At 41.4% G+C, this 16,539-nt stretch overlaps 1 protein-coding gene across 1 annotated transcript; it reads left to right on the top strand.

Annotated features, from left to right (window-relative positions):
• The first annotated feature begins 10,213 nt into the window (after positions 1–10,213).
• LOC146379743 (odorant receptor 131-2-like) lies at positions 10,214–11,179 on the top strand. The gene has a single exon (XM_084941125.1). The coding sequence runs from the start codon at positions 10,214–10,216 to the stop codon at positions 11,177–11,179; it is 966 nt and encodes a 321-aa protein (XP_084797251.1).
• The last annotated feature ends 5,360 nt before the right edge of the window (positions 11,180–16,539 follow it).

Raw genomic sequence — 16,539 nt, 5'->3', positions numbered from 1 at the left:
GTTAGACACACATTTACATGACTGTCCTAAAGATCTGACCAAGGATTTTATCTAGACATGTAGTCATTCTCAACTAAAAGTCAGTTAACACACAAAAAAGTTTTTTTGTTGCAGCTATAACCCAAAGAAACAATAAGTTTTAAGTTCACATTCCAAAGAGAAAAGTTCTGCTTTGTCAGTGGTTAGCAGGTAACAAGCAGTGCTTGGTTCCATCTGCTCAGGAGTCTTCTGCAGGATTCACCCATGTCCACATGCATTTTAAGAACTCAGTCCTCGCACACCATTCACATGACAGCATCACATGTAAGTGTAGTAAGCCAATTAGACGGCAGTGAGTAATGTAATCCTTTTTCCAAAACTGTGATCTATCCTTTTCTCAATAGATATGATGACATTAAAAAACCTCAATTACCACCAATGCCTGTTACAAAAGCTACTCTCTATAACCGATAAAATAAATAAAATGTTGGCTGTAGACACAATCTCATCAGTCTCGATCTTACAGTATAAGTTTCTGATACTTCACAGAGTTGAGATGGTGATTCAAATGATAGTTGAGAGTCCAGGGTTCCTAGCATTACTGCAAACTGGGAAGAACGTGAGTATACATGACATTACTATTAGATGTTTTTTTTTCTTTTATAAGTGTAGACATTCACTTTAAATTCAAAATAAATGCCATATGCAGTTTTATTTATTTATTGTGTGATTGCTATTTTGTTACATTTTATGGAATTTGTAGATTCATGCACAACAGCTGGAAGTTATAGTACAGTATTCACGGTGTTTCACTTGTTCCACATTGTATCATGTTACCACCTTATCCCAAAGAGGATTAAATTCATTTTTTTCCACCTCAAAATTCAATACACAATGCCCCATGAAAGCAAAGTAAAAAAATTGAAATGACCTATTTCTCAATTAAACAGGATACTGTTCATCAGCTTTGGGTCATTTTTAGGGCCTTGAAATACTCTAGGAACAACAAGTAGGCCTGCAGTGTGAGAGCGAAGTGCTCTAATAGGGTGATATGGTACTACAAGGTCATTAAGATAAGATGGGGCCTGATTATTTAAGACCTTGTATGTGAGGAGCAGGATTTTGAATTCTGGATTTAACAGGAAGCCAAAACAGGAGAAATCTGCTCTCTTTCTAGTCCCTGTCAGGACTCTTGCTGCAGCATTTTGGATTAACTGAAGGCTTTTCAGGGAGTTTTTAGGACTTCCTGATAATAATAATAATAATAATAATAATAATAATAATAATAATACATTTAGTGTCCTCATTTCCCCCTGACTTATGGGTTCTGTCACTAGTTAGCTGATGCTCTGTGCTGGCAGAAGGTGACACTAAACATGCTCTAAAACTTTAATATTAAATTCAGCTTCACAGACAGTGTTACACCTGAGACAGTTTGAATTGACCAGTTTATAATTCCTTACTTTAGTCCAAAATATAAACCTTTCAAGAATAAAGTAAGTTAAAAATGTAAAGGAGTAAGTAAAGTAAGTTAATAAGTTTTAAACTCTGGATGCCACATGTTCCAAAATCTGTTTTATGCAGTCCCAAAAGGTGGATTCTGTTGATCTGAATGTAGCGTTTACGTCGACATCAATGGAATCCACCTTTTCGGACTTGCTTACATGGACGATTGAGCATGGATCAAGATATTTTATGCAGTGTTGTTGTGTTGTTTGTTAGGTTACTGGTTCAGGTTTTATTCTAAAGGGTTATAAACACCAATATTAACAAAAGAAAAGAACAAGTAAGAGTTGTGAGTAAAACTTTGATTCCTACTAAACTTTCCAAATAATTATGTTGTTTTTTTTCTTTCTGTAAACTTTGTTTTGAGCTTGATGAAATACTCAGAGGTATAAAAGTCCCCTGATTAGTCATTTAAGCGCATTAATTATTTAATTGCTTTTTTAAGGTTGGCAGTAGAGCTGGGCGATATGAGATTTTTTCATATCACGATATGTTTTTTTCATTTCAGGCGATAACGATATATATCGCGATATAAGACAAATAACTATATTTGTAAGATTTAAATGTGCCGTTGCTCACAAGTAAAATGTGAAATAATCAGCAGCTTGTTTTGATTTAAATATTTATTTCCCATAATAAGTTCAACAGGGTAGATGTACTTAAGGAACATGAGACTTTTCCAGACAAATAAAGGCAAATATTGCAAACTACACAAAAGGCAGCCGCTAAAGCGTTTAAGTTTCAAAATAGAACAAACAAAACAGACTACTAAATTGTCAATTCCACTTAGAAATTATTAATTCTAAAAATAAATCTTAGTCAATTTTGTCTGTTCTTCTGTAAAACAAACTAACTTTTGTCAATATCAAATAAACTGAGAACTAAAAGGAAATTCTCAGTCTCTCCTTGTTGTATAGCTGAGCTTTTCAAACAGTTTTAACAGTTACTTTAGTCTGACAAAAGCCGAATAACGAATTAGCGCTTCCAGTCAGAGATTGAGCATGCACCGCTGTATTGTATTTCCAGGCTTGCTTTCGGCACATTTACAGTGCGCGCTACTCTGTTTGACTTGAAATAGCCGAAATACCTTCACGCTACGGAACTTCTATGGCTCTTCCGTTCGACAATCTCTCCGGCGTTGGAACCATCATCTGTTTTATCTCCGGTAACCTTCGGTCACGCTCTCGGTTGATTTTTCTCTAGTCGGCACACTCATTTCCTCCGTTACCCGGGCGGCACGGCGGCTGGCTGCTTCCCAAACAAATACACATGTGCGGCTTGGCACTTGTGCTGTACGTAACAAGTCACGTGACGTAACGCTGCAGCTGTGATTGGTTCGGCTCTGCACTACTTAATTTGGATTGGCTGTTCTCTTTTTTTTAAGAGGACAAGAGAGATGAGGCCTATCGCAATAGTTAAATTTTTCTATCGAGAAAAAGTTATTTCGCAATACGTATCGTTATCGTTCTATCGCCCAGCTCTAGTTGGCAGTAAATAATGGTGTAATAACGCCTCCTGTTGGCATCATTAAGCTTAATGAAGTGAGTGTTGTGTGTATCCCTGTAGGGACAAAGTGTAAGTTTAACAAGCACAAACAAGTACGAATGGAGAAAACTTTAGTCTTCACTGCTTTTCCTGAAGACTTTGCCTACATCTTAAACAGACATTATTAACACACACACACACACACATACATACATACATACATACACCCACACATATACATATATATATATATATATATATATATATATATATATATATATATATATACATATATATATTCCCCACTCGCCCTGCGGGCAGTCAATCCTTCAAGCTCGGGTCCTCTACCAGAGGCCTGGGAGCTTGAGGGTCCTGCGCAGTATCTTAGCTGTTCCCAGGACTGCGCTCTTCTGGACAGAGATCTCTGATGTTGTTCCCGGGATCTGCTGGAGCCACTCGCCTAGCTTGGGAGTCACCGCACCTAGTGCTCCAATTACCACTGGGACCACCGTCACCTTCACCCTCCACATCCTCTCGAGCTCTTCTCTGAGTCCTTGGTATTTCTCCAGCTTCTCGTGTTCCTTCTTCCTGATATTGCTGTCATTCGGAACCGCTACATCGATCACTACGGCCGTCTTCTTCTGTTTGTCTACCACCACTATGTCCGGTTGGTTAGCCACCACCATTTTGTCCGTCTGTATCTGGAAGTCCCACAGGATCTTAGCTCGGTCATTCTCCATCACCCTTGGGGGCGTCTCCCATTTTGACCCCGGGACTTCCAGGTTATACTCGGCACAGATGTTCCTGTATACTATGCCGGCCACTTGGTTATGGCGTTCCATGTATGCCTTGCCTGCTAGCATCTTACACCCTGCTGTTATGTGCTGGATTGTCTCTGGGGCATCTTTACACAGCCTGCACCTGGGGTCTTGCCTGGTGTGATAGACCCCAGCCTCTATGGATCTTGTACTCAGAGCTTGTTCCTGTGCTGCCATGATTAGTGCCTCTGTGCTGTCTTTCAGTCCAGCTTTGTCCAGCCACTGGTAGGATTTCTGGATATCAGCCACCTCCTCTATCTGCCGGTGGTACATACCGTGCAGGGGCCTGTCCTTCCATGATGGTTCCTCGTCTCCCTCCTCTTTCTTGGGTTTCTGCTGCCTGAGGTATTCACTGAGCACTCGGTCAGTTGGGGCCATCTTTGTGATGTATTCGTGGATGTTCCTTGTCTCATCCTGGACTGTGGTGTTGACACTCATCAGTCCCCGGCCCCCTTCCTTCCGCTTAGCGTACAGCCTCAGGGTGCTGGACTTGGGGTGCATGGTAAGGAGCTTTCTTGTCTTGATGTCAGTGGCTTCTATCTCCTCCTTTGGCCAGCCTATTACCCCAGCAGGGTACCTGATCACGGGCAGAGCGTAGGTGTTGATAGCCCGGATCTTGTTCTGACAGTTCAGCTGACTCCTCAGGACTTGCCTGACCCTCTGCAGGTACTTGGTGGTTGCAGCTTTCCTAGCGGCCTCTTCATGGTTCCCATTTGCCTGCGGGATCCCCAGGTACTTGTAACTGTCCTCTATGTCTGCAATGTTGCCTTCTGGTAGTTTGATCTCCTCTTTGTTACCATCCGACTACATTTCTCCAGCCCGAACGACATTCCGTCATTTCTGTATATCCTGGTGGTGTGGATCAGTGAATCGATGTCTCGTTCACTCTTGGCATACAGCTTGATGTCATCCATGTACAGGAGGTGGCTGACAACTGTTTTATTCTGTAGTTGGTATCCGTACCCAGTCTTGTCAATGATCTCACTGAGGGGGTTCAGGCCAATGCAGAACAGCAGTGGGGACAGAGCATCTCCTTGGTAGATCCCGCACTTGATGGTGACTTGTGCTATGGGCTTGAGGTTGGCCTCCAGTGTTGTCCGCCACATCCCCATTGAGTTCCTGATGAAGGCTCTCAGGGTCCTGTTGATCTTATATAGTTCTAGGCATTCCAGGATCCAGGTGTGGGGCATTGAGTCATAGGCCTTCTTGTAATCAATCCAGGCAGTGCACAGGTTGGTCAGTCTGGTCCTGCAGTCTTGGCTGACTGCTTGGTCTGCCAGTAGCTGGTGTTTTGCGCCTCTGGTATTCCTGCCCATCCCTTCCTGTGCGCCGCTCATGTATTGACCCATGTGCCTGTTCATCTTACCCGCTATGATGCCTGACAGGAGCTTCCATGTGGTGCTGAGACAGGTCATTGGTCGGTAGTTGGAGGGGACCGGTCCCTTCTGGGGGTCCTTGAGGATCAGGACTGTCCGGCCTTCGGTTAGCCATTCTGGGTGTCTCTCGTCAACTAGCAGCTGGTTCATTATGTATATATATATATGTATATGTATATATATATATATACACTCATACACACACACACACAAGTATATGTATATATATATACATATATGTGTGTGTGTGTGTATGATGGTGACTTGTGCCTTGTGCTATTAACGTATATATATATATATATATATATATATATATATATATATATATATATATACATATACGTGTGTGTGTGTGTGTGTGTGTATGAGTGTATATATATATATATATATATATATATATATATATGTATATACGTTAATAAGTTAGCCCCCTAGCTTAATTGATTCTGACGATTAAGGACCCTGGAATGTACTTGAAAAGATTTTTGCTCCCTACCAATTTTGCTTAAAACATATTGTCTCTCCCTGCTGGTAATGCAACTTGTGACACGGCGGACTGCCAGTATCCCCAATATCTGGCTCTCAGCTTTCAGTCTTCAATGGCAACTTATTATTAAAAAGCTTTATTTGAAAGCACTTCTTAAAGTTTCAAAGTGCTTCACACAAATGTATATTTAAAATCCAAGGAACAGTTAAAAACTTTTAAACAGGAACAAAGAGAAACAAGACAAGACTCCCTCTTCTCTGCAAGATGCTGCCATTGGTAAAAATGAAGAGATTTAAAACGTCATGTATTGTATATTTAGTGTTTTCATGTTGTTTTTCCTTTTTTGTATATTGTTTTCTTTACTTTCCACCTTTGTGGTCTTGCTACCTAATTTAAGCAACTGCACAATTACAATAAAAAAAGTTCTAAGTTGTAAAAAACAAAGACAATAGCAAAGTTTTGGTCCCAGTGTCCAGACTGTTCCACAACTTAGGATGGAAAAAAGCTGCTGAGCTTCATTGTTAGCTAAGATATTACCAAGCTTCTACCCACAGGTTGTCAAACATGCCCTACCTCCACCCTGATTGAATGTTAACTGTACTGTTAACATTCATGGAAACTTGCACTGTACTTACTTATAAACATTTTTTTATTACACTATCTATCTATCTATCTATTAGGAATCTAGTGAAGCCCCATTCATGGAGCTCAGTGACCAGTGCTTAATGGACAATGGAGCAAGGGTATTTAATGCTTCATTATAAGCCAGATTAGTCTTTAATAGGACTTTAAAATCAACATGAAATTGAAGAGACAAACACTGTAGTACTGAAGTATTATGTTCATTTTTCTTGATGTCCCTTAAAATCAGGTAAGGACATTCTTAATTGTCAGAAGCCTTTTAAGAGCGCTCTGAACAAAGAACATGGCAAGGCAGGCAAAAATAATATGATGTATGACTTTCTGTAAATTCTGTAGCAGACAAGAATGATTACGTGAGCATCACTGCCAACAGTCACTACATGGTTACTGTCATACTGCTTAGTTTTTTTGCTCAATGATGGTGCCACCACAGCCACATTGCACTGAAGGAGGATTTCTCTAACCCAGATCTTAAACTATTGTGGTGGATGCATTTTAGAAAACAATTACTTTGGCTAGAGCGTCACATATGAGTCTTATGGTATCATAGTCATAATGTGCATTCATATTAATTTTAGGCACTTTAACTGCTGTGTCGCTTGAACTTGTGCAGTATTTAACTTTAAGGTGTTTTATAGAAAACTACACTATACATTACTTAATAATAAAATATACTGTAAGTATCCAAGCTTTTCATTTTTTTGCAAACTGTATTATAAATTAAGATCTTTAACATTTATTTATTTACTTCAAATTATTTATTATTGTTAACAAGTTCAGATCTTTAAGATGTAGGCAAAGTCTTCAGGAAAAGCAGTGAAGACTAAAGTTTTCTCCATTCGTACTTGTTTGTGCTTGTTAAACTTACACTTTGTCCCTACAGGGATACACACAACACTCACTTCATTAAGCTTAATGATGCCAACAGGAGGCGTTATTACACCATTATTTACTGCCAACTAGAGCTGGGCGATAGAACGATAACGATACGTATTGCGAAATAACTTTTTTTCGATAGAAAAATTTAACTATTGCGATAGGCCTCATCTCTCTTGTCCTCTTAAAAAAAAGAAAAAGAACAGCCAATCCAAATTAAGTAGTGCAGAGCCGAACCAAACACAGCTGCAGCGTCACGTCACGTGACTTGTTACGTACAGCACAAGTGCCAAACCGCACATATGTATTTGTTTGGGAAGCAGCCAGCCGCCGTGCCGCCCGGGTAACGGAGGAAATGAGTGTGCCGACTAGAGAAAAATCAACCGAGAGCGTGACCGAAGGTTACTGGAGATAAAACAGATGATGGTTCCAACGCCGGAGAGATTGTCGAACGGAAGAGCCATAGAAGTTTCGTAGCGTGAAGGTATTTCGGCTATTTCAAGTCAAACAGAGTAGCGCGCACTGTAAATGTGCCGAAAGCAAGCCTGGAAATACAATACAGCGGTGCATGCTCAATCTCTGACTGGAAGCGCTAATTCGTCATTCGGCTTTTGTCAGACTAAAGTAACTGTTAAAACTGTTTGAAAAGCTCAGCTATACAACAAGGAGAGATTGAGAATTTCCTTTTAGTTCTCAGTTTATTTGATATTGACAAAAGTTAGTTTGTTTTACAGAAGAACAGACAAAATTGACTAAGATTTATTTTTAGAATAAATCATTTCTAAGTGGAATTGACAATTTAGTAGTCTGTTTTGTTTGTTCTATTTTGAAACTTAAACGCTTTAGCGGCTGCCTTTTGTGTAGTTTGCAATATTTGCCTTTATTTATCTGAAAAAGTCTCATGTTCCTTAAGTACATCTACCCTGTTGAACTTATTATGGGAAATAAATATTTAAATCAAAACAAGCTGCTGATTATTTCACATTTTACTTGTGAGCAACGGCACATTTAAGTCTTACAAATATAGTTATTTGTCTTATATCGTGATATATATCGTTATCGCCTGAAATGAAAAAAAACATATCGTGATATGAAAAAATCTCATATCGCCCAGCTCTACTGCCAACCTTAAAAAAGCAATTAAATAATTAATGTGCTTAAATGACTGATCAGGGGACTTTTATACCTCTGAGTATTTCATCAAGCTCAAAACAAAGTTTACAGAAGGAAAAAAACAACATAATTATTTGGAAAGTTTAGTAGGAATCAAAGTTTTACTCACAACTCTTACTCTCCATACTTGTTCCTTTCTTTTGTTAATATTGGTGTTTATAACCCTTTAGAATAAAACCTGAACCAGTAACCTAACAAACAACACAACAACACTGCATAAAATATCTTGATCCATGCTCAATCGTCCATGTAAGCAAGTCCGAAAAGGTGGATTCCATTGATGTCGACGTAAACGCTACATTCAGATCAACAGAATCCACCTTTTGGGACTGCATAAAACAGATTTTGGAACATGTGGCATCCAGAGTTTAAAACTTATTAACTTACTTTACTTACTCCTTTACATTTTTAACTTACTTTATTCTTGAAAGGTTTATATTTTGGACTAAAGTAAGGAATTATAAACTGGTCAATTCAAACTGTCTCAGGTGTAACACTGTCTGTGAAGCTGAATTTAATATTAAAGTTTTAGAGCATGTTTAGTGTCACCTTCTGCCAGCACAGAGCATCAGCTAACTAGTGACAGAACCCATAAGTCAGGGGGAAATGAGGACACTAAATGTATTATTATTATTATTATTATCAGGAAGTCCTAAAAACTCCCTGAAAAGCCTTCAGTTAATCCAAAATGCTGCAGCAAGAGTCCTGACAGGGACTAGAAAGAGAGCAGATTTCTCCTGTTTTGGCTTCCTGTTAAATCCAGAATTCAAAATCCTACTCCTCACATACAAGGTCTTAAATAATCAGGCCCCATCTTATCTTAATGACCTTGTAGTACCATATCACCCTATTAGAGCACTTCGCTCTCACACTGCAGGCCTACTTGTTGTTCCTAGAGTATTTCAAGGCCCTAAAAATGACCCAAAGCTGATGAACAGTATCCTGTTTAATTGAGAAATAGGTCATTTCAATTTTTTTACTTTGCTTTCATGGGGCATTGTGTATTGAATTTTGAGGTGGAAAAAAATGAATTTAATCCTCTTTGGGATAAGGTGGTAACATGATACAATGTGGAACAAGTGAAACACCGTGAATACTGTACTATAACTTCCAGCTGTTGTGCATGAATCTACAAATTACATAAAATGTAACAAAATAGCAATCACACAATAAATAAATAAAACTGCATATGGCATTTATTTTGAATTTAAAGTGAATGTCTACACTTATAAAAGAAAAAAAAACATCTAATAGTAATGTCATGTATACTCACGTTCTTCACAGTTTGCAGTAATGCTAGGAACCCTGGACTCTCAACTATCATTTGAATCACCATCTCAACTCTGTGAAGTATCAGAAGCTTATACTGTAAGATCGAGACTGATGAGATTGTGTCTACAGCCAACATTTTATTTATTTTATCGGTTATAGAGAGTAGCTTTTGTAACAGGCATTGGTGGTAATTGAGGTTTTTTAATGTCATCATATCTATTGAGAAAAGGATAGATCACAGTTTTGGAAAAAGGATTACATTACTCACTGCCGTCTAATTGGCTTACTACACTTACATGTGATGCTGTCATGTGAATGGTGTGCGAGGACTGAGTTCTTAAAATGCATGTGGACATGGGTGAATCCTGCAGAAGACTCCTGAGCAGATGGAACCAAGCACTGCTTGTTACCTGCTAACCACTGACAAAGCAGAACTTTTCTCTTTGGAATGTGAACTTAAAACTTATTGTTTCTTTGGGTTATAGCTGCAACAAAAAAACTTTTTTGTGTGTTAACTGACTTTTAGTTGAGAATGACTACATGTCTAGATAAAATCCTTGGTCAGATCTTTAGGACAGTCATGTAAATGTGTGTCTAACATGTCCTACATCACTCCATCTAAGACTAACTTCACTGTTGGACTGCAGTACCGAGGGATACTGGAAGTCTTGTTATCTTCTGCTCCAATCACAACATCTTGCTTTGTGTTGCTCTTCATCAATGGGACCATGCTACACATCTTGAGGAGTAAAGCAGTGTTTCGTGAGACAGCCTGTTATGTTCTTCTTTATAATTTACTTTTTGCAGACACCATACAGATGGTCCTCAGTCAGTTATTGTACTTACTATCTGCTTGTAGAATCAGACTGACATATCCTGTTTGTGGCTTTCTTGTCATGCTTGCCAATCTCACAACTGGGATCTCTCCTCTCACACTGGTGGTGATGTCTCTGGAGAGGTATGTAGCTGTGTGCTACCCTCTAAGGCATGCTAGCATCATCACCATCAGGAACACAGCACTAGCGATCATCATAGTTTGGGCCGTCAGTTCACTAAATGTTTTTATTCGACTGATTTTGCTGTTAAATTTTCAATTTGAAGATTTAGAGAGTCTCCAAATGAAAGACTTTTGCTCTAACGCTCCTTTGTTGCTTGGCCCCATGTCTGATCATTATGACAAAGCTTACACTTGGGTTATTTTTGTATCTGCTGGAGTTGCAGTTACTTGCTCCTATATTGGTGTTATGATAGCAGCCAGGTCGGCCTCCACAGATAAAGCTTCAGCCCGTAAGGTTCGTAGCACACTGCTGCTGCACCTGATACAGTTAGGCCTCAGTCTGTCCTCAACTATTCATGACCCTTTGGTTACAGAGATCTCAAAAGTCCTTGACAGAGTAACATTTTTACGCATCTGTAGTATAATTTATGTGTCTATGATCCTTTCCCCCAGATGTTTGAGCCCACTTATCTATGGCATTAGAGACCAAATGATCAGAGGCATCCTCATGTACCATCTGTGCTGTCGAGTAAAACTGCCCAACAGTATAAAATTACTCAAACATTAAATTAATGTAATTTGGAATAATACTGTATATGTTGTTCTAAAGAAAAGGTCTAGGTCATCCTCTGACAAAACTATTCACAGCTTAAAGAAAAACAAAATCAGCCTATGATCAAAATGAGATTGCATTGTGTAGCAAAACTTTAACCACGCTTTTCTTAGCCACAGTTGCACTCTTTAGCTGAAGACTTTTGTCAAATGAAACTTTATAAGTCTTATCCTCTCCTGTGCTAAAGTTTAGAATGGCTAGCATTAGCTACATGTGGTAGTGCAAAATATTTCCTTAACTGTATGAGCATCACATCATCCAGTACAAGTGACTAGCACAAATGCTTTGCTTTGTTAGAACTGTTATTGTAAATGAAATGTTACAAAAGCTTGCAAGTCCACCATGCAACGCACCATATGTGAATTTGCCCGGGTTAGTTAAGTGGGTAAGGGAGGGAACTTGAAATCAGAAGTTACAGTGGAAATAAAATAAGTTATCTATTCAATTTCTTTAAGTAATTACAACTTGAATTTTATTTTGAGCCCACTAACATTGGGATTTAATTTGAAATTACATATAAAATGAATTTAATGTAATTACCAACATTATTAATTCAACACAACCCCAAAAAAGAAAGTTTGCAACTTAGAAGGTCTATCTTAATCAATAAATTAGAATTTTTATGTTGCAGCCATGGATTTAATCAAGTGGAGGTAAAAGGCCTGGTGAGTTACTTTTTAGAGTGTATTGAAGCATTTTTGGTTGGCACTGTTCAACAAATAATCAACACATATGCACCAAATTTCTCAGATGTTAGCTGTTACATGTTAATATACTTCAGCATGGAGCTATTTTTATATATCTAATATGAGATATAAGTAGTTGTGCAGTTTACCTGTCAAATCTGAGAATAAGGGTTTTCCTCTTGTTTTTATACGATTTTAAATTTCAATGTAACTGTTTATGAGTTTTTTCTATTGAGCATACTTAAAAGGCCCAGTAGTAGTCAACTAGTTGGATCACTCAGATTTGACGCACTAGTAAATCAACGCCCATGGGATCCATTAAGGACACTGAAGTGAACTTTTCTCGATTTGCCTTTGACTTCTTGTTAACTTTCCCATAATTTGTCTCTGCTGGGATGCACATCATCTGCTCCCCACGAAGACTGCTAATCAATACCCATGGGATTCATTAATCATGTCAATATTTACTAAAAGCATTAATTAGTTAGGTTCTGAATATTTAATGTAATTAAATGAGTTATCAGGAGACTTTGTTAGATGGGAGCTTTCTCTCTGCGGTACCTCTGAGTGGTTTCAGCCACTGAAAAACAACAATGCCACAACAACAACATTTAGACTTAGCACATTAGGAAAATGGCAGTGGTTAATTAAGAAAACAGGAGCAAAGACACAGTAAAAAAAAAAAAAACTGCTGATGTTGATGATGGAATCCAAGAGAGGAAAAAATAGTGGATAGAGACAAAAACTGATTTATATTTTTTCTTCTAATATATTTTCTACAGTTAAAAAAATGTAAAGGTACAACCAACTCTTGCTTCTTTGCCATTGTCTATTTATCATTTATACCAAAAAAAGTAAAGCCACCCACAGCCAAAAAAGACCAAAAACACAACACTGTCAAGCACTGTGACACACATTGTAACATATGACGTGCAGTTTTCGGTTTGGATCCATGCACATATTAAAACTTAAACTTTCCTTTTCGTCACTTTTGTTTTGAATTTTTTCAGGTGACAGGATCATCTGTGGACATGATGATTGGGAGACTTCTGCGTTTTTGGTGGGGGGTGGGGGTGTCTTTGTGTTGTAAGTTAACTCAAGGGCACTATGATTAATTAACAACTTCATTCACACACTTGAGCTGATATGCAACCAGATATCATGACAAAGCATGTAATTGACACGCCTGTCCACCATGTCCATTTCATGCTTTACCTCTCCAAAACATGAAAAGTAAACACATGTGGAAGCTACAGTAAGCTGTACGGTAACCTGGCCCTGGCGCAGGGTGCTGCCAGTGCATCGAGCCACCTGGGGGGCTCTTCAACTGGTGGGGGAGGTTGTTACACCTTGCAGGAACTCACTCTGCAGGAGGGGGAGATACAGGAGAGGTGGAGGAAGATCTCAGCCTGGGCGTCTATTGTCTTGTGTAGTCTGGAAGATGAGTGGATGACGGGGTGGGTGCAGTTTTCTCTGTGGTGGGGTCAGGTGGGCTGTCCTGGGCTCTGTGGGGCCGGGCGGCGCTGCTGTTCTGGGCCCCGGTCCGGATGGGCCTGGGCCCCCTTTCCCTGGCGGGTTGCGGAGTATGGGGGTGCCTACTGGGGTCAGCGGGGGAGCTTGCCCCAGGGAGGGGTCACTTGCCCCTCCCTTCCTTCCCTCCCCATCTCCAGCTGCCTCCCTCTTCCCGCTCCACCACAATCACCCACACATGCAGGGCCTTGGGGTAAAGGTGTGTCACCAGGGTGCAGAGGAGGCAACCCCCCCCCCCCCCCCCCCCCCCCCCCTCTGTCCCCTTCTGGCTGCCTGTGCCTCAATTTTATCTCACAACTTAGACATTCACATTACTCACACTCTCATAACACATACATATAGGATCTTGGGGTGGGCACGCTACACGGACTCCAAAAGACCATCAGGGTGTACACCTCACCCCTGGCGTCGTTGCCCACCTCTCAATTTTAAATACACGTAGACACTGAGGGCTATCAGGAGGAGCTATGTGCTTACCTGCTGCTCTCTGGCAGGTAGCTCCATGCCCTCCTGGGTTTTAAATGCACCTTAGAACACACATGCATCAACACTACATATGAGCGAGCGGAGGGAGGTTTGGAGTCTTCACACCCCCCCCGTTCTCTGCAGCCTGCTGGAGCGGGGGACCAGGAGGAGGGGTTGGCCGTCTGACTGGGGTCTGGAGTGTAGGGCCTCCCTGCTGCTGCGGAGTCGGGGCGGTCTGCTTCTCCCCACTGCAGGGAAAAAGGGTAACACTACCTGGGTCTGGGTGCAGTTTCCCCCTCCAGGGGCAAGGGTACCTAGACCCGGTTCTTAGAGTACGCTTGGGGAGTGTGATTGTGTGTACAGTGTCTCTCTATGTCTGTCTCCACATTGGGTGAGTGTTGAGTAATTGCATATGAGAGCATGAGGGTGGGAATGGATGTTTGTATCTGTGTGTGCCTGTATGTCTGTGTCTATATGTCAGGTTGGGTATCAGACGCCACCTCTCTGGGGACATCTCAGGCCCTCCAAGGTATGGAGGCCTATCTCCCCCCACCACTTCCCCTGCCGGTGGCAGACGCCCTCAGACATCGGTGCGTTGGTGGTTCTTTGTGTCTGGATGGGCGTCCAGGTACACACCAGCTCACTCCTTGGTGGCTGCTTATCGGGGCCTGGAGCCTGGGGCTCGCTCGGGCCACTTCGGGGTGGGGTGCCCGCGGCCTCTCGGCCTGGGGCTCGGTCACTCTGGCGCAGCTGGCTGCCGGCGGAGCTCACGGGCACGTCACTGCAACCCCCCCTGGCTTCTGCTCCGCGGCTGACCCCTCATCTGGGACTCTCCTCAGCTCTTTCTGGGATAGTGGTGCAGCTGCCCCTCTGTTGGTCTTCCTTGGTCTCTTGTGTTCTGAGGGCCTCTGGATGTCTGGAGTCTTGATCTCCTCCATACCTGCTTCATGCCCTGGAGGACGGGGCTGTGGCCCCCCCCACACCCTCTAGCAGATCATTACATGAAGGAACCTTTTAAAAACAAGCGCGTCCATGCTCACAGGTGTACACATGGGTGCTCACACACACAAACTACACCCTTATTGGCTCCTACCTCAAAGCACACTGTGCGCTGTCGATCTTACGTGCTGCACAATAATGTTTAATATTTAGTATTTACTGTGATATTCCCATATATCATCGTGATGTTGTTTATTGTATTGCTCTCGTTTTCTTCTGCTTGTTTTCTTTTTTCTTTCTCAACAGGTGATCCAGGTGATTGATATATGTATTTTTTTTGTCTGCTTATTTAGTTGGTTTTTGTTTTTTTGCCCTTTATCCCCGTCCCTCTTCTCCTCTGTTTTTTCCCCCTCTTCCTTTCTCCCTTTTCTTTTCCTCATTCAAGTCTGTCCAGTCAAGTCTGGCAAGTGAAAATAAAAAAATAAAATAAAATAAACAATAAAAGGTGAATCAAATAGACCATTACGGCAAGGCTGGGATGGTCAATTTGGTAAAGTAAATCCGTTGGGCATCTTTCCTCGCCTTTAGACAATAATTCTGATGGCAAAAGAACGAAACGGGACAGGCATAAAAAAAAAAAAAAATACAGTAAGCTGCAATACCAACAGAGGGAGATACAAATTTTCAAGCCAACATGGAAATAATCACAGGAAAGTGTTTAAACAGACATTATTAAAGAATTAAAGAAGGGACTGCTCTCACAGCTAGAGATTGATGAGGTACAACATAAATGCTACAACAAGGAGGAGTCAGGACGCCAGGTCAGGGGGGAGATATCATCACCCCCACCCGAGATTGGGTACCAAGCCCCAAGTGCAATAGGAGAAGGATCGTTGAGTGCGAGAGGAACTGACCTGAAAAAAGGATCATGGTCAAGCTTGAAACCTGGATCCCCCGTAGCCGGTTACCAAGATTACGTGAAGTACCCTCAGAAGGTCTGCTAGATGATGTTAGCAGACCTAGATGATGAATGCAGCACTACGGACAATACCTACAACCACGATTACCGACACTAACAAGCTGATCTACAATATGGCAGCAGTGATCAGTGAGATGCTTCGCTACAAGTTGAACAGCCACAAGGGGCAGTACCCTCCATGGAGAAGGAGGCTAGAGGGCAAGATCAAAGTAGCACGGAGGGAGGTTAGCCAACTAACGGAGTTGCAGAAAGGTGCGACAAAGAAGGTGCCTAAGAAATACAGCAAGCTGTCCATACCTGAGGCCTTGGAAACTGCCAAGCAAAGACTCACAGCCTTGGCCAGCCGCTTGAGGAGGTACACCAGAGAGATAGAAGGCAGGAGAATAAACCAGCTGTTCTCCACAGAACCAGCAAAGGTGTACTCTCAGTGGCAAGGGAACAATAATAAGAGAACAGCACCACCAAGGCTGGAGACGGAGCAATACTGGAAGAGCATATGGGAAAAGGACGCAACCATTAACGGCAATGCTCAGTGGCTAGTGGATCTGAGGGCAGACCATAGCGACCTCCCTGAACAGGGTCCAGTAACCATCACAGTGGCAGATATCCAAGAAAGGGTCTCCAGTATGAAGAGTTGGACAGCACCAGTGCCCGACATGGTTCACGCCTACTGGCTAAAGAAGCTGACTGCACTCCACGAGCGTCTGGCAGCACAA

Source organism: Perissodus microlepis, chromosome 10 (assembly GCF_051167445.1).
Source record: "Perissodus microlepis isolate ML-2025 ecotype Zambia chromosome 10, ASM5116744v1, whole genome shotgun sequence".
NCBI classification, from domain to species: Eukaryota; Metazoa; Chordata; class Actinopteri; order Cichliformes; family Cichlidae; genus Perissodus; species Perissodus microlepis.
This window is presented reverse-complemented; position numbering and strand designations above follow the sequence as displayed.

Bases quoted from the DNA above. Each gene is read 5' to 3' on its own strand.
- LOC146379743 (XM_084941125.1), top strand. From the start codon at position 10,214: ATGTCCTACATCACTCCATCTAAGACTAACTTCACTGTTGGACTGCAG.